The sequence below is a fragment of the Polistes canadensis genome, unplaced genomic scaffold (genome assembly GCF_001313835.1).
Source record: "Polistes canadensis isolate GaletaPanama2010 unplaced genomic scaffold, ASM131383v1 scaffold_92, whole genome shotgun sequence".
NCBI lineage: Eukaryota > Metazoa > Arthropoda > Insecta > Hymenoptera > Vespidae > Polistes > Polistes canadensis.
This window is the reverse complement of record NW_014569639.1, coordinates 275,857-295,856: the sequence shown is the minus strand read 5'-3', so window position 1 is coordinate 295,856 and position 20,000 is coordinate 275,857. Positions and strand designations below refer to the sequence as shown.

At 30.9% G+C, this 20,000-nt stretch overlaps 1 protein-coding gene across 22 annotated transcripts in view; it reads left to right on the top strand.

The window, feature by feature from the left end:
- Nucleotides 1-20,000, top strand: part of LOC106787102 (MAP7 domain-containing protein 2) — a 114,600-nt gene that overhangs the window by 84,430 nt on the left and 10,170 nt on the right. For 9 of the 22 annotated variants that reach the window (XM_014749172.1, XM_014749174.1, XM_014749173.1 and 6 more), the window contains 6 exons: nucleotides 2,219-2,287; nucleotides 6,850-6,918; nucleotides 8,652-8,841; nucleotides 10,138-10,484; nucleotides 15,090-15,272; nucleotides 17,122-17,586. In XM_014749172.1, coding sequence (XP_014604658.1) covers nucleotides 2,219-2,287; nucleotides 6,850-6,918; nucleotides 8,652-8,841; nucleotides 10,138-10,484; nucleotides 15,090-15,272; nucleotides 17,122-17,586 — 1,323 coding nt within the window. Of the gene's footprint in view, nucleotides 1-2,218; nucleotides 2,288-5,366; nucleotides 5,452-6,849; nucleotides 6,919-8,651; nucleotides 8,842-10,137; nucleotides 10,485-15,089; nucleotides 15,273-17,121; nucleotides 17,587-20,000 lie in introns of those variants that run through there. The other 13 variants (XM_014749177.1, XM_014749178.1, XM_014749179.1 and 10 more) reach the window with 6 other exon arrangements.

The window sequence follows — 20,000 nt, the reverse complement described above, 5'->3', positions numbered from 1 at the left end:
GAAACTATAAACTACAATGAGTTTATGCTAATTCTCGATAAAAAGAAGAATAGAATATATACATACATACATATATACATAAATACATATATACATACATAGATTCGTATATACGAAACGATGCGAGAACTGTTCGTAAAAACGAAAGTTAAGCTGTGAAAAGAGGAGGGCTATGCCGATGACGATGATGCTATGTTATGCTCGTTGTTTTTTATTTTTTATTATTTTTCGTAAAGGGAAGAGAAAAAAAAAAAAAGTTGAAAGGAAAAGTTTTCCATTCCTTCCTTTTCCTAGTACTTACCTATCTACCTATCTAGCAACTTTCCACGTTAAAGAGAGCTTAGCAAAACTGGAATTGTCGGCGGACGTTTTGTTTCGCAGCGTTGCGTTTATGCGTTATATTATGAATATTACCTTTCTTTTCTTTTCCTTTTAATTTTTTTTTCTTCTCTCTCTCTCTCTCTCTCTATTCCATTTTCTCTTGCTTTCTTTTCCACGAAGTGTTGTAAAGTAAAAGATTATCGATTAAAATTATTATCCTAATAAGATTAGAATTAATTAGCCTTACGCGAATGCATAACTGATATCATCTCATCTTCTTGGATTTTATTACGGAACTCATTTCTAAAATTTCCCGTATAACTTTTTGCAATTTGTACAATCCCTATGGACATATAACAATAACAACAAAAATTGCATATTCATTGCACCGAAACTAACTATCCTTCCTTTGAGATATACGCGTACTCGAGGATCCGTGACAAAGAATTCATTTTCTAACGTGATAATATATTCCTTTTTATTTTTGGATAAGGAAATTTCTTCTTTCATATCATTCTATTATATAAAACTTTGATCATCTATTTATTATCATTATTATCGTTCGTTTTTATTTTTAATTTTAGGATCTAAAGTGTTGTCAGTTCGATTAATTTTTAAAATCTTCACAAAATTAGCATCGTTTTTTTATTATTTACGATTACGAGTGTTAATTTATAAACAAATGTTTTTCGTATCTAATTCTTACATCGTTCTTATTTTTGTTTTGATTTTAAAAGATCAACAAAAGATCGATTGCTTTTTCACATATATATATACATAAAAAACTTAATAAGAAAAACACACACCTTGATATAAATATCATCATTCCGTTTCGAGACGGAGATTCGGAAGGAACGTTCATCGGTTGTGTGTGTGTGTGTTTGTATTTTAACTTAAAAGGTAAGAAAACGTTTGACACATTCGACCAATAAATAATATTACAGGATTCAATTAATGAAATAACGGAAAATAGGAAACAACATTTATTTTGAGGATTGTGATTAAAAGGGTGCGGTATGTATTTTTTTTGATTAAATTCCAATTGACGAACGCAAAGACCCAGCCAACCACGAGGAAGTAATGCAACGTCATAGTCACAGTCATAGTCGTCGTACCTTTTTGTTGTTAATGAAACATCAAAGGAGAAATCTTCGTGAACGCGTTCGAAATTGATTAGCGAGAACGTTTCCCAGAGACTCTAACGAAAACGCTAGTCAACGAGCTAGCTTTTCAACCCCCTTCACCCCTTCTCATCCCCTTCAAGCTTCGCTATGATACCAAACGTTAACTCAGTTTCTTTGTAAAACATTTAACATCGTTTCTACTTTTTACGTATTATTTTGTAACGTTTCGTATCAAAGAATATATATAATCGTATCGATTAATTTCAACTTTGATTTTAATTATAAACGTTTCTACGAATTTATCAAGCTAGTAATCATTTTTCTGGTTTCTTTTTATATTAAAATTCCGCGCGGAGAATAATCTTTTTGTTAGAAAATATATTAATATTATTTGTTTTTGTATACAATTATTTTATTACATATTATTATTGGTTATTTATTATTTATGAATTTAAATGATACAAGCCTTTGAGAAAATTCGATTAAAACCAAAAACAAATATTGGTATTTTATTATAATAAAAGAAAATATATCTGATATTGCTAATTACTGTCAATTTTACAGTCAAAATGTATTAAGACTTTTTCATATCATTTTGCAGAAGATAATCCAGTATTAAATGAACTATTATCTGCATTTTAGATTCAAACAAAATATCGAATATGTCGATATTAATAAATACATTTAAAAAGAACAAAATTGTCTCGATAATTGTTTATATATAATATATGATAAAATAAATTAAATATTACATTTGCTTTGTGTTGTTACAGCTGGAGCCGCTTCTGAGGAAATTAACCAAAGGACCAGTTCTGCACACAATCGCCACTCTCTCACGAAGGGTAAGCCAATTGTATTTACTTTTCATTGAAAATAATGCTTGAAAAACAATAATCACATTTACGATTATAATTCGTTTTCTTTCAATTTTTCTTTTCATCGATTACCATTCGGCTTCTCTCTCTTTCTCTTTCTCTCTTTCTCTCTTTCTCTCTTTCTCTCTCATTAGAATTTTTGTTCGCTACAATTTCTTTCTAACTTTTGTATAATTATTTTTTATTATTTCTTATTATTAATATTATTATTATTATTAGATATTCGTTGTTTCTTAATTTAAATTTTTTCGTACTCGGCACTTACGTTTCATGCACGAGCACAAACGTTGTCGTTAGATAATTTTATAAAGTATTTTAGCTTACACCCCCTATATATATATATACATACCTAACCTGCTTGCAAATGTTATAAATGTATATTATTTTGTCCCATGGATTTTAATTTATATAGTACCATTATCTTGAAAAATATCTTCTCGTAAAAGAAAATGATATACGGTATATAAGAGAAAAACATTTATAAAAGAGATAGATAATTTTCAAATGAACTTAAAATGAAAATGGTAGAATGATAAGTCGAAGAAATGTATACTTCTTCTCGCCTGTTACAAATTTTCAACAATCTTATCAACACATTACCATCCGGAGACATAAAAATATGTTTTTTTTTCTCTCTTGACTGATCGTAAAATACCGGAAACATATATTTTGTACACGTTGTGCATTAACATCGAGCGAACCTACCACCTGAAATCAAATGACAATTTAGGTTTAATTGTTAAATATTGTCGGATCTATTAAAATGTTCTACAACATATATATTGTAAAGTTTAATTGAATAATTTTTTTTTCTTTTAAAGTGATACAACGTAAAATCGGAAATATTTCAACATTAAACCCTACCAACTATCCTAATATATCATAGAATGAGATTTTAGTCGATTGGTTAGCAAAGAAAATATTTTCTTTTTATTTATTAATAAATAATGTAAATTTTATAACATTTTTATTCTTTTCTTTTTTTTTTTACAAATTATAGGACGCCGGTCGTGTTAAACTTAATGCTGGTAGGAGGTTTAGTTTTGAAATATGCAAGCCGAATGCAAAATTTGTTCGTGCAAACTGCTTTCTGGACTGGAACCCTCTACCCTTCACCTTCCACCCCCTTACTCCGCGTAATGTATTAAGAATTTTTCAAAAGAATAATCACAGCCCATATTATTACATCTCTCACGTTTTTTTCTTTCCTTCGAATCGTAAAATACCCGCGAGCTGGAAAACACACGCACAATACATACACACCCGTGCGAACAATCTCAACAGAAGAAAAGAAATGGATGGTGGGGGGCTGGGGCGGGGGCAGTGGCGGAGAAGGACGAAGGAAAAGTTTTCTCTCCTTTTTACCTTTCCATTGTTTTCCTTCGACACTTCTAGAAATAGGTAGAAGAACTACGAGAAGGCACCAAAACCTAGAGGAAAGTTGCGAAAGATCGTTTTAGTTTGCGGAAAATTTCTCAAGCTAACACCACCCCATCGTCGAACCTGTTCTTTCTTTTTCTTTTTTCCTTTTTCTCTCTCTCTTTCTTTCTTTGTTCCGTTAATGAGTCGAGTTAATTTCCCATAGATCACAGTAGTATGTTCATTGTCTAGTTCAGTGATAGAAGTTCACTTTCCAGTAAAGATGTTCTATTTCTTAAAAAAAAAAAACCACTTTGCTTGCTTAACGCTTTCGCTACCGGTAATTTTCTATTTCATTTATTCACCTAGCACTTTTAACAATTCGTTTTTTTTTTTGTTGGAGACAATTGGAAGCATAAATAATTAACTACGTATGGATACAGATATTTTTTAATTTCGTCTCAGAATCATTCGTTTGTGACAAATGTTGTATATTCTATTATTATATTACAATATATATCATAGATTTAGATTTATTTTAATTTATATTGAAAAAACAGAAACAACCTCTCAAAAATTGTACAAATATTCCAATATATTATTAATCGACAGATCAAAGGGGGTATAAGGGATGGGGAAAAAAAGAAGAAAGATTTTCCTATGGTTGTTTTAAAAATACAAAGATGAATGAAAAAAGGAAAAATATTATTGGGCACGTTATCTCGAAGAGTTAAGAGAGTGGGTGTATTATACATCACCACTATCACCACCACCACCACCACCCACTTCAAGGGAAAAGAAAAGGGAATGGTTATTGTGTTCGAAGCTGTCGCGCAATCGACAATGACCATTGAGTTTTCCCTTCTCATTAAAATTCTATTTCGAGCGTGCAAACCTGCGAAAACAGATGAAAAGACTGGACTCTCATTGTTTTTCGACCCACTTTCAAGGCGACGAAGATTAACGGGAGCCTACACGTGTATTACTCTTTCTCTCTCTTTCTCTCTTATTATTTTTTTTCTTTTCTTTCTTTCTTTTTCTTTCTCTTTCTTCGTCGTAGTTCTTCATTGAGAGCCCTCGGCTTCTTTCCTCCCCCACCCCTCCGCCCAACTCCACCCCCACAGTTCTACGATAATTTGAACCGGACTGACAAAGAAAATACCGACTACTACTACTACTACTACTACTACTATCTATGCGAATGATAAAAACTAAGAACAACCCCCATCTAAGTATAAAAAAAAAAATAAATCACTATGATAAAGTATGCGAGGATATAAAGATTTTGATAAAGATTCCTTTCTCTCAATTATAATTATATGGAGTATAATCAAATAAATATTAATTAATCGAACAAATTGTGAAAAAATAAACGAATCGATTTTTACATTTTTACTGTGTCATCCCCCCCCCCCTTTTCTTTTTTATTTCGAATTTATTCAATCCGATTTGATTACATTTTTTGAAATTGAATATCCATTTAAAAGAACGAAAATGAACTTTTAATGCATGTATATTATATTTCATATATTATTATTCAAGATTAATATTTGGATTTGGACATTCATTAAATGGGAAAAACAATAGAATGAGAGTCCGTGTTTATTTTTTTTTTTTTTTTAAAAAAAGGGTAAAGGAAAGAAATGAAAATCTTCTTGTATATTCCCTTTTGATGACTGATTTCTATTCCGCAGAAGAAACAATGCATTGGTTCGCTCAGATAGGAGGCGACGGTGGTGATACTAATCATTTTCCAGATAATCATCGGAACGGTAAATAAACACATCATATATATCGCATAACAAGGTTGTGTGCGTTTTACCGATGCGAGAATAATTTAAACAACTGCACGTAATTTCATTACCATGCGTAATTTCGTAAACGAGATTAACAACAATCGCAACGTTTGAATTCGTAATATCAATATTTGTTGTTTTTGTTTTTTTTTTTTCTTTTTCTTCTTTTGGTTTTATTTTGCATTATATCTATCTTATTTATTGATTACCATTGAACGTTTACTTTTTCTTTTATCGTGATACGTTTGAATAAAATTTCCTCACACCCTTCCACACCCGTGTGTGGCTTCGAATACGACGACACATAATGATGGCATATATTAATTATAATAATAATAATAATAATAATACACACAACACAACGCGATAATATGATTTGTTATTGACTACAAGTGTGTGGCGTGTGTGTGATTGTGTGCTTAACAAATTGAAGCTAACCTTTTGATTGATTTAACGTGTAAACTCAATATCAGTTTCGTTATTGCATACATATGTGTACATGCATAACCCTCTAAAACAACGAACAACCAATTTCGAATGTACGTTCGTCGTGTTGATGATAATCAAAATGACCAAAGTGAATGACGTTTACGTTGTACCTTAGAACTGAATTTCATTCAATAGGGTTAAGGCATGGTGTGTGAGTGTGTGTGTCGAACGACAAAACGATTAAAGCAAAGATTAATTATTACTGAAAAGATTTACCAACACGATTCATATAGAAAATTTTTCATCGATTTAACATTTAAATTTATGTACAATGATATGGGGAAAAAACGATTGAAGAGAATGATCTGCCAGTTGAATTAAAAAACAAAACAAAAAATTGATAATAAATTCGAACCTTTCTTACAAAAGTAATTGCATAATATTATTATTATTTTATAATGCATTCGCGAGAATAACATATATAAAATATTGACGATTAATAAGAAAAAAAAAACAAAATATTAAATTTAAATATTCGTTTATAATATTCCCAATATATTTAATATTATTTTAAAAATTATAATTTAAAATCCGTGAGAGAAAACCACGTTTGTGCTTATTGCATATGAACGATGCGTCTGTTGTGTTGTTGTTGTTGTTGTTAGCGAGCATGCATGCTTAAATTTTGCATTATAGAAAATAATAAAACAAACAAACAGTAATAGTAATAGTAAAAAAAACAACAAGAAGAAATGTTCAAAGAAACGAAGAACCAACAAGCAAGAACAATGAACAATAAACAGATATATCACCAACCAACAACGAAACAACCAATAAAAACAACAATAATAATAATATAATAATAATAATGTCTTGTTGGTGAATATGTGTGTAAGAATATTTCTCACGTGCTTTCGCACATATTTCTCCCTTTCTTCTCGGCAGATGTGAAGCGCCGCCGAAGTCTCTACGACGAGGACTCCCTCGACGATGATCGTCTTGACGAGAACGAAGGTATCACGTTTACAAAAGGGCTTCCTATTACTGCGTTCAACAAACACGTGTCTCGTGTATTTCTTTCTTCTTCCCTAGTTTCTTTTTTATTTTTCCAGCTGTAATTTCAAATAATCAAATCCATCGTCCGTGTCCTGTTTTTCTTATTTTTTTTTTTTATTATTTTTTTTTTTTTTATATGTATTTTTTATCTGTTTCTATATGTTTGTTGTCTCCGTTACGTGTCTCTCTCTCTCTCTCTATCTCTATCTATCTATCTTTGTCTTAATTTTTTAATATAAAAATTAAACTAAAAAGAAGCTTTTTTCTTTTTTTTTTTTATATATTTCTTTTGATTCAATTGCTGTTACCGATTCACGAATCCTTCGCGAGAGTGCTCGTGCTTGTCATCGCACTATCAATCATAATTTCTTCTTCTTTTTTTTTGTTTTTTTTTTTCTTACTCTCTTTTCTCTCTTTCTATTTTTTCTCTCTGTCTCTTCGTTTCTATGTTTCTCTTTCTCTTATTATATATCTGCATCGTACTTTATATCTCTGTATATATGTAGTCTAGCTATGAGAATTATTGACGAAAAGGGGTTGCGTCAAAAAGGGGTAGGGTGGGTTCGTGGGAAGGGGTAGTTCGAAGCGTATTATTTATCCGGTTCTCGCGACGTCGACTAATTTTCATCGTTTGCTTACGGTCGAGAGAATTTATTTATATGTATATATNGTAGTTAACGCATTCGAAAGTATAATAATTTTCAACAATCATTTTCATGGAAACATGGGATACAGTAATATATATATATATATATATGTACGTATACATATACGCGTATATTTACAATGATGTGCATGACATATGGAACAAATTAGTGGACAACGGGTCGGTCTACAAATACGCGAAATTTACAGCTGCGTGACGAAATGTTATTAATACAATAAAAATAAAAATATATCGTGTAGATTTTAATTTTTTTTTTTTTTTTAGGAGATTTTCTTTTTTTATTTGACATTAACACGTTGAATGCAATGAAGGGAAAGAGTCAAACAGCAGGTGGTGACTTGGATGAAATTTAAAATTATTATTAACACGTAATTTTAATAAATTTGATAATAAAATAGATTATTGATTTTCCGTGAAGAAATTAACACGTGTCAGATTAAAACACTTTAAACAAAATAAAAATGAATCTGTACCGCGAATTGTATACTATCTCAAGATTTTGTTAATCTAGTCAAAAGAAAATAAAAAAAAATATATTACATCGTTGTTAAAGGAAAAAGGAATGACCCATCCTCTAGTAAAAACAAAATAAATGCATTGCACACGATTACGCGTATTTAAAACTTATCTCATTCTCTATCTAAACAATAAGAAACAAAAATTCGCGTTGACATTAAAAGTGTTAAATTATCTATTAGCCATTCAACGTGTTAAAATCGTGGTTGTTGGAATAATCGATCGTTAAAAGGAAAGTAATAATATACAAAAAATTCTCCTTTAACAATTAAAACGTCTTCGTCGTGTTAAACACGTGTGTTATCGTATACGTGGGCGTGCGTTGCGTGTACGTGTGATGTTGTTGAGCGTGGGATGATTTAATTGTATGTACCTCTATGTGTGTTTTTTCTTTTTTTTTTTTTACGAGTGTATGGCGGAAGCGAATGAATGAATGAATGAATGAAATTAATAAAAGAAAAAAAAAAGTAAAAGGATGTATCGATAATTATAAATAAATTGTTGACAGCACGAGACTCGACGGGAAGCGCTAAAGATGTTGACAGGGCGAGGCTTGTCCGTGAAAGGCAGAACGAAGAACGACAACGGAAACTGGAAGAGCTGAGACAGCAAGCACTTGCTGCTCAACGTTTTCGAGAACAGCGAGAGGAAGAACGTCGAAAACGTATCGATGAGCTGAGGTCACGAGACAATGATAGGTTTGTCTCTTTTAACATCAATTTATTTATTATATTTTTTCGAGGGTTGGGCTGGGGGTTTGTTTTTTTCGAACTCTTATACTTTATCCAGTTGATTTTTGATAAGAGTTTTACTAGACGATTGAATGATTGAAAAGAGGATATAGGGATTACAAATGAAATTTTTTTTTGTCTTTCAATAATAATTTATTTATTTATTTATTTATTTATTTATTTATTTATTGAACTCCTATACTTTATCCAGTTGATTCAGTTATTCGGAAGAAACTTTGTTCATTTCTTAATTGAATGATTGAAAATGAAAAGGAATTACAAATTAAATCTGTTAAAATTATTAAATTGAAAATCAAACAATTATTAATATGCAGTTATTAGTTTATGTTATAACGATTTTCATACTTTTGTTTTTCTTTATTATTATTATTATTTTTTTCTTATAAGCAAATTGGGGTGATACCTGTTGAATATAAAGATTTATTTAAAATAAGATAGAACTCTCAGATTCTTGATCATTTTTTTCAATACCTTATTTTTACATTTTTCATCAAACGAATTGGTGGGTGTGTGTGTGTATCTTTCTTTATTCGTTTGCTCGAGTGTTTTAAGTGAACGAAAGAGAAGTTAAGAGAAACATAAAAAATATGTGATCAAAGTAATAGTATAGATATCGATGATGTTGTATCGTTAGGTGTTCTCGTGATGTAAATTAGAAAATTGCGCGCACGCCGCGAATATCGCATAAATAATAGTGTCACCTTAGGTAGTAGGACCCGTGTAAAATCAGTATAGCTCAGCGTGTTTTAACGATGCATTATGAGATTATAAGCTCAACGTGGTTATAAGTTTGACCTCGTTAGCGTGACATCATTCTAAACTGTTTTACCGTCGTGGAGAGAAGCCCAGTAAATTACCGCAAACTCTTCCGTTGCTACTTATATAAAATTTTAAGGATACGCACATGCGCATATGTAATTAAGAAAATATCAATATTATTTAAAAAAAAAAAAAAAACAAATTTAACGATTACCAAAACGATGATAATGTTAACAGGCTTTTATTTTATTTTACAATAAAATATAAATATACGTTAATGACACAATCTAATATTATTTATTTAATATACAAAAATATATGTATAGAATCCTTATAATAAAATAACACACACATACACAACGAGGTAATAATATACGTATCTCATTTATATATTTTATTCGTGGTTATTTGCATCATTTTATTATCCTTATTCTTCTTCTTTTTGTTAGTTTGTTTGTTTGTTCAATTTAATGATAATTTTAGACGGAACCAGGTAGAAGAAAGGAAACGTTTAATATGCGAGGCAGAACGAGAAAGGCGGGAGGCAATCCTCCGAAAAAATCAGGAAAGGGAGGCACGTATCGAAGCAAAGAAGAAGAACGAAAGATCCCACATAGTTTTTGCGTTTGGCAGTTCGACACCGAGGATGCTGGAACCAGCCGACACAGGTGGTTCAACTTTCTGGGGTACGCGAAGGGCCACTTCGACCACCAACGTCATGATGTTTTCAGCTGCTCAACCTTTGACCAGGAGATCCTCCGAGAGGGAACTCGATGGCAGCAAGAAACGAGCCACTTCTGCAGGTGGATTGGACAGAAAACCCGGCGAAGGTGAGCAACACAATTATAATCGAACTAACAATAATTATTTTATTTGCGCACGCAATTATTATTATTATTTCTTTTTCTCCTTCTATATTACGTACACTTATTATATTATTATACAAAGTATCCGAAATAATAATAATAATATATATATTTCTTCGCGTGACGTATGAAATATTCAAATTAAATGTTTTTTTGTTTGTTTATAACAAATTATGCATTTGCAATTGACGGACAAATATTTGCAACAACGTCAATGAAATTTGTCTTTTATTTTTCTCTTTCATGAAATATGAATTACGTATATGTTATAACGAGTTTGTTATCGTTAATACTGAAATTTATACTTCGAAACATATTATTTTCCTTTTAACATTATCAATTATTAAGTTGACGTTAAGTATTCTTATTGTTTGTAATTAGATCACAAGGTTTAAGTAATCAAATATCATTTTCTTTTTAATATTCGTTCATTTTAATGAATTTCAATATATATATATATATATATATATATATACAAACGAATTGGTGAATGGCAAACTCGTTTCAACACAGATTTCATCCATATTTCATGCAGTAATAAAAACGAAATAAAACATAGGCATGTTCAATCAAAAAAAAAAAAGAAAAAATTAAATTAAAAAAGACGTTGTCTATCGTAGTAGTTGTTCTTGTCGGCTGATCAAAATATTCTATTCATCTTTGGGAAAAACAAAAACATAATTCGCTAAGTTTAATATTTCGCATACAGCAAGAAAAAAAAAACAAATTATTTTGGACACCTTGTAGATATTATAATTATCGAACAATTTTCTTTACATACGTTTTTTTATACGTTGCCCACATAAAAAATGTCATTGCAAAAATAAACGAATTCACGTTTTATTATACAGAGGTGTGTGTTCTCAGTTATCGTATCACGATAACAAAATAGAAATATCAGTAAATGTTATTTTACAATTTGAATTTATTTTTATTTATTTATTTTGGTTCGAAAAAAGGAGGACCGACAATTCCCATTTTTTTGTATACCTTCGATAAATAATAATCCAACTGTGACGAACAGTTTATTTCTGCAGAACTTCTGTCCAATCCATCTGCAGAACTTTTTATTCAAAAAGATATAAAAACAAAAAATAATAAAAAAAAAAAAAAAAAAAAAAAACACATAGTTACGAACTAAATAAGAGTATTTCTCATATTTTAATTATTATATATTCACAAAATGAGAAAAATGAAAAAAAAAAAAAATAATAATAAAGGATTCTCTCTTTCGGATCGAAGCATTTAATTTTGATAGTGAATTTAATCGATTAATAATTATATCAATAATATACATGCATACACACGTATTAACACAATCGTGCTATATATGATCAATGTTTGTATGCAAGAATGTTGTCTCTCTGTGCTCTAGTTCTAGACCAAGTGTTGTTACTATATAATACAATTGTATTTTCTCGGTTAGATACAGCGACTGCTATATTATTTTCTATAAATAAAATAATCAATTTTTCTCTTCAGCTTTTTTCCGCGCGTCAGTGTCATCCAATTGATAATTTTTCTTCGAAATGTTTATAATAGTTTCTTATTAGTCGCTGTATCTGTCGTTAAAATTCGAAGACAAGGAAAAAACAATTAAAAAAAAAATAATTATATAAATATCACACATAGAGATTAGTGTCGCTTAATTTTAGTCGTTGCTTTTAATTACACACACTCCTCGTCGTACTTCGTTTTCGTCATCGTCGTCGTCGTCGTCGTCGTCGTCGTCGTTCGCTTGTAGAACTTTCTATCGTTTCTTATTCTTTTTTTCTATTAGAAATTCTACATACGAATCCTGCATCGCGTTAAGCATGTATTTACAAGTTACACGCACTTACAATTCGTTTAGAATAAATACACTTAAAGTATTGAAATTTTGTCGTTATATATATAGAGAATTTTCTATCGCATCTTCTGTTCACGATTTTTCATTTTTTATCGTCACATTTGTTGTTCTTGTTGTTGTTGTTGTTATTATTATTCTCGATATCACAGATATAATATATGAAAGTTTTACAAAAAACAAAGAAACATTAATATAATCAATAATATGCATATCACTATCAATCATAAATGTAACAAATCCGTAAGAATGAATTCGATCACATGTCTATCGCTTTAAATCGCAAGTTGGTTGGAACGCTTTTATTAGATGCAAACAATTTATTCGTTTTATTTATAAATTATTTTTTGATTTTATATATCGTATCTTTTTATTAATTTAACCTTTTATCGAGATCTTAATCACTTCTTCACAAAGTTTCATATTATCACGCTTTTATCCAATGTCTATCAAAGAATAGTACTATCTGGAAACAACAGCACACAAGTTTGTTTCATTTGTATAATTGTATCCACGTTGCTTGATTTTAATCATTTGATGGGGGAGAAGTGGTAATCAAACGTTTTTGATTTTTATTGGTTTTTTTTTTTTTTTAATTTCCTATTGGTGTATTGTATATTAACGGATTAAAACAAATTAATCCAATTTTATGAATCTTACTATAAATGTACAACTGATTAATTATTTTTGTATATTATTTTTTCAATTATTTTAACTTCTTCTTCTTCTTCTTCGTTTTCGTTATAATAATCGTAATTAAAAAGTTTAAAAAAATAAAAGGAAACATTTATTAATCGATAAAATATTATAATCGCAATTTTTTTTCGAATATAGTTTCTCACGATTCACGTTGGTGTTTCACTAACACACATACGTACGTATAGATTTCTAATAGAAACGTGTGTTAGATTTTTTAAAGGAATTACTTCTTCTTATACGATAAATATCGTGATCGTTCGCGCGAACTGTTCGATAAAAATGAACGATTATTTCCGCGTTGTTTCAAAAATACCATTCGCATTCCTTTTCTTTCGAATGACATGGGGGGGGGGGGGAGTAAAGATTAGAAAATAATAGAACGAATAAATGAAAAAAAAAACTTTCTTATTAGATATAACTATCTAACATCATTCATGGTATTTACACGTTTATAAAAATTCATATATAAATACATACCACCATCTGTTAGACGTTTTTCTTTTTTTTTTTTGCGATATTTCTTTTCAATTTTTACGTATATACTCGTGATTAGTATTTTTTTTTTTATACGTTTAATAGATAATTACGAAACAGTGAAATAACGTTTAGCTATGAATTTAGAGTAGAATTTAGAAATTTGTTTCGTTATACAACACAACCTCTATTGTATATGTGGCAAGTAATTCAAGTAACCAGACCAAATTAATAGCCCTTTCCCTATGGTATAATAGAAGAAATAAAATGGTGTGTACGGTTTGCCAGCCCCTAGGAGAGAACTAACTTTTTACGATTCTTATTTTGTTTCCCCCTGCAAATAATTTTCTTTCACGCGATACGGTTATATTTGTTTTATGTCAGTTTGTTTTTTTTTTTTTTTTTTTTTTTTAAATATAACATTATTTCACATTAGATTAAATTCGTGAAACTAACGTAAGAAAAAGTATGAGTCATTGGAAATGTATCAATTAACTAACGACAAATTATACAATAATTTCTTTCAGTTATTATTTTTATTTTTTTATCTTTCGTTAAAACCGTGTCAATTAAAAAATATTAGTTTGACTACTCAGTCAGCTAGTTAGCGTAATAACTACTTTATGCGTTTAGAATTTCTCATGAAAATTTTATTTGTACAACACACCTTTAACTCATACTAATATTACACTATAAGCTAAAAGATTCCCCCCCCCCCCAGTTCAAAGTTTAGACATATGGGTGTTGTAACGAGAGGAGGCTGAGTTCGCGTAATTGTTTCGTAAACGGTTCCCAGACGCGAGAACGTTCTCCGTTAACGTTTTAAAAGAGATTTATGGGAAAGGATAAAACGTTTGATGGAACTTTAAAAAGACAGATAAAGAGTATAATAATTAACGATATATTAGAAGCTAGCTTTAGCGATCTACAATCTTCTTTTGCTAATTGCCTAATTATCTATACACTTATTTTCATTAAGTGGTGATGGGTTCTTACGATTTGACACGTAATACATACAAAAAATATTTGTACACTACGTTATAAACTTTTGCGATTATATATTTCAATTGTTTACAGTATCAATCATTTTGATGCTATACTCTCTTATAACAAGTTATATAAATATATTTATCAAAATCAATTAATGATCATTATAATATATTTGAAAGAACAACCATAGTTTAATTGCTTTACAAACAATCATAATACGATACAATGAAATTGTTCGCGTATCGTATAACGTTTAAATATATATTTTTTTTCCGAATCACTGTACATATTAATATATTTACAATATTTAAATATCACCGTATATCTGAATCGAATTATTATGTAAATTAAATTACGTAATTAAAACCGAAGTATTACGTGTTGTCAGTAAATATAATATCATTTATATGTACATACATATATTTCATTTTTTTTCGCTATTATTACTACTGCTACTGCTCTATTACTACACTACTACTACTACTACTACTCTACTATTCTTCGCGAGAGAGTCGTTGGAAGTAAAGCTAATGTTCCAGAGTTGGATGATTTGTTTGCAGATATGAGAATGTCCTCGTCCATGTACGAGGTGTTCAATTGGAATTCTAGCCCCGATCCTCCCTTAACTCCTGGCAAACATAAGAGAGCCAGCCTCTCTCTTCCTCCTACTACAGACATCTTTGCCATCGATGATAAGTCTGATAGCGATACTAGGCGTCCAATGATTCAGCGGGCTGTCAGTGGTGAGTCCTGAAGCCGGAAGTCTGCGACACACGGGAAAATATATACGCTCTTTCTATTTATTTCACTTTCTCTATCTATCTCTATCTATCTATCTATCTCTATCTCTATCTATTATCTATTTCTGTTATGTACTCTGATTGATTTGCCGATCCTTGTCTGTCCAACCACTTATTAACACTCGCTCGTTCGATTGTCTCCCGCAGTTATTATTGTTAGTACGAATATATTTATTATACGTACGTGTATACACTTCAGTCAGCATGTGTTCGTTTTATTATTATTTTCTGCAAACTCATACTCACACACACATACATACACATATATATTATATATATATATATATATATAGATTGATAGATAAGCGATATAAATGATAATTGAGTTTTTCTTTATCTTCATATTTCATTATCATTTATATTATTAATGCAAGTATGTTATTTTTTAATCAATGGTCTGTAATTTCCATTCAAATTTTACACCTACCACGTATAAAACATTACTATAGAGTGATTCATAAAGTATATTGAAGATATCGAATATTTAAAAGAAATGTATGAAGGATTTTAAGTTGAATTTTTTGTAATCATTTGATCATCAATTGATTTTTCTTATATTGTTGTTGTTTTAAATATAACATTAACATTAGATTTACAGACCGTGCTAATTAAACTCATTTCAAATGTTTATACTTAAATATTATTTTTCTCAAAAATATATGACTGATTTTGAATACCGTAATGAAATATACGTAAATAATGGTTCCTCATCTTTACCCCCACTTCTATATTGAAACAATGTTTTGAAAAAAAGAAAAAAGATATTGAACAAAATATTCTCGTAAATCTAATGTTAAAGAAACATTTGAAGAGTTTATATTAATATTTAAGATTAGTTCGTATAAATAGTAGGGTCAGATTTGATTTTTCATTATTATAAATCGTCGTTTTGTACGGCGCGTTCATGTTGCTATGCTGCGCATTGCACGACGCTTAGGAGGAAGGTATAGCAAATTCCGTTGTCGGTGTGTGAGGATTGATCGCTCGCTTTGGTATTGCTGGTGGTGCTTGCTGCCTGCTGGTGCTTTCTTCTTCTCTTTACCTTGTACGCATGTGGCTTTCGATTGCACCACGGACAACAGAACGGGCTGACGTTAGAATAATAAAATTGCTTGTGGACGACGGTGAGTCGCGCGCTAGAGCTGAAGTATCGATTAATGTGTGGGATGTACACCGCCGTTTGCTAGCCAACGACGACGATGACGACGACGATGACGACGACGACGACAACGACGACGACGACGACGACGACGACGACTAATACTACTATTCCTCCTTTGACAACCGAGAGACTTTCTTTCGTACGTGTATTGAACACACAACACGTACTCTTCTACCTAGTCGCTTTATATTGCTTGTCGCGAGAAGGATTATATTGCGTGAACGTTGTTGTATAGAAGTAAAGTAAATCGTAGCATGATAAGAAGAAGAAATTTGATGATTGTTGTTATTGTTGTTGTTATTGTTGTCTCTATCTTTGTGTGAGTATCTATCAACGAACGTATTTTCTCTCTGTGAATTTTATTTCTCATTATATAGATTTATTGTTTCGTTTCTTATATTACTTTCAATCTCACACGAACGATAAAATCAAATCGGTATAATCCTAAAACTACCCTCGAATTGATCGTTTTATAAAATGTTTAATAAATATCCCGTCATTGAAGAATCAATCGAATTATTCATCTCTTGTTTTTGGTTACCCCTTTCTTTGATATCGAATTACATTTTATTAAAAGATTATTTTGAATAATCAATATATATATACTGAGTTAATATTGTAATGTTTTAGGTGAGGATAGTGACGGAACACCAGGAACACCAAGTTCGGTCTATCTTCGAGTGAACAGGAGACGTACCGACCTGATGCCGACGATACCGTCCCCCCGTGATGGACCACCAACGTCAGGACGTAGCTCATCGGCCAAGGCCTTCGCACGTTCCCCAGGTAGGACTTACTCGATGTCGAGACTGGACCAGTTATCTCAGCCTAGGAAACGTCCGACAGAGCTTAGTACATTGACGGAACAGCAAAGTCAGCCTCTCAGTGGTTCAAGCATGAGTCGCAGCATGTCGCATTTGGCTGCTGCTGCTGCTGCTGCTGTAACTACTACTGCCTCAGGAACCAAGAGCCTTAAACGCTCGGATAATTCTCGTAGCATGGGTACATTGCCGGGTGCCGTACCAATCCCAAGACCTACAAGGGCTGAAAGATTGCGTCGGAAGGCTCGTGAGCTTCAAAATCAACAGCAGCAAGGTAATCACGTTCTCGTGCGCTCAACTCCCCATAATATATTTTCTAATTTAATCATTGATACCCCAACTTTTGTTTCGTTACATATTAGTATTTTTTAACCCTTTGCGGTTGGTGGGGGTGGGACGGTTTAAATTCAAATATTCCGCAGAGCAGAATCGTTGTCGCGATAATAATCGTTTGACATTTTCAGCTAACATTTTTCTGTTCGCATCCTAATATCGACGTACTTAAGTGGAAAACACATTTATGATATGTTTTTCACTGAACGCATATATGCATCGGTTGTCCGCAAAGGGTTAATTCGATTCGACGTTATAATTTCTTTTTTTTTTATACGGAAAAAAGGAAAACGAGTTTTTTTTCTCTCTCTCTGTTTCTCCTTCGGGGATTTTTTTTTTTTTTTTTTTCTATTTAGAATAAAATTTATTTTAACGATCGCGGGAGTTGAGTGCGCGCCCTTGCATGTACGAAAGATGGAGCCGTTGTAAATCAATAAACAATGATCGAACGAGGTTGCCCTGCATTTCTACTCTATTCTGCTATCTATATCAATTTATCTATTTGTTCATCTAATAATTTTAACTTTGTGACACGCTCTAATAAGAAGATGTCTTCTATTTCATTGCTAAGTACAACTTTCGTTTATATCTTTCTCTCTCTCTTTCTCTTTCTATTTCTCTCTTTCTCATGCTCATACATCAAATGTAATAATTATCGTGGAACCAAGAAAAAAGAAATAACGCAATAACACCAAATGCTTGTTGCACCATTTGTTTGAATATTGATTGACATTGCGCTCCTATTTAAGACACCCCCCACCAAGTTCTCGTCAGCTTTTTCAATGCCAGCGTGGTGAAGGTATGCTATAAACATTCGTATATTTGGTAAGCTGAACATACTTTTATATTTCAAATACTAATTTTTCTATCTTTTTCTCTCACACTATCTGTCTTTCTATCTATCTTTCTTTCTTTCTTTTTTTTTCTCTCTCTCTCTCTTTCTTTTTTATTCTCAGAATGTGACATTCTGCGAGGTAATAATACGTATATGTTAGAAAATAATCGATCGACTACACTTGATACCGTTCTCTGAAGCAAATGCTGACACCTCAACTCTCTCCGTGGCTACAGATATCTCTTTCCCTTTATTTCAAATGTTTACACTCTTTCAAGTTGATTGAGATTCCATGACGTCGTGTCATCGACCACATGATTGCATTCCGTGACGGCAATAAAGTAGTATCAAATTCTTAATGATTTTTGAAATAACTATTCTAACGTATCACTATTTCGTAATGCGTTTGTGTGTGTGTGTCATCGAACTTGACAAAATTTTCATTAAAAATGACGCGATATAATTTTAAACATTTTATTTTTTTTTTCCTTCTCAAATGCATCTTTGGCCTTGACACGTACGTCATCTTTTTTTTTTTTTTAAATTAAAACTAACATATACGTATGTATGTATATGTTACCGTCAAAGCCGGAAATCAGTCATTGCTAGTAATTCCTCGGCATTACTATGAATGCGAAGAGCCTTCAGACGAAGTCGGAAATTGAAAAATTCTTCCAGTGTAAAGTTCTGAAATGTCAGAGAATGCAATACTGTAAATTGTGCATCTTTGCAATTTCTAGTATAAAAAATGTGTATCAAAACTTTTCAAAGAAATTGCAAAGATGCACAATTTACAGCATTGCATTCTCTGACATTTAATGAACTTTACATGCTAAATTTATAAATCGATATGGTATTCTACGCGTTGACAAAAGAGTGTACTTTAATTTAATATAAGTTTCATCAAAATTTATTCACTTTTAGCATAAAAAATATTTACCAAATTCTTTAAAAAGTCTTATTTCCGACTTCGTCGGAAGGCTATTTGCATTCATAGTAGTGCCGAGGAATTACTAACAATAACTGATTTTCGGCTTTAACGTTAACATATATATTGTATAAATATTGATTTGTATATTTTAGTGTGCAATATCCGATTTTAATTAATTTTTTATTTAATTATCTCTCTCCATGCATTATTTTCTCTTTCTCATTATCTTTTCTTTGTTTGTTTTATAATAATTTTTATTCCATTTTTTTGTTTTATTTATATCATTACTTACACTTTGTTTTGCGATAAATAATAAAACGTTTGAAAACAAAACTAAAAAAAAAAAAAAGAAAAAAGGGATAACATGCTCGAACATATTTGGGCTTATTTTTCGTTTTTGTTAATAATCGTTTGAAATTGACAGACATAACAATTTCGAGGAACGATAAATTACAACGTTACATAAGGTTGTAAGTAATACAGGAATAATTTTCGATTACACCATTATCTTTTTTCTTCTTCTTTTTCTTCTTCTTCTCCGTTTTTTTGGACAGTTTACTTGAATAAATAAGTTCATTCTTTTTTTTTT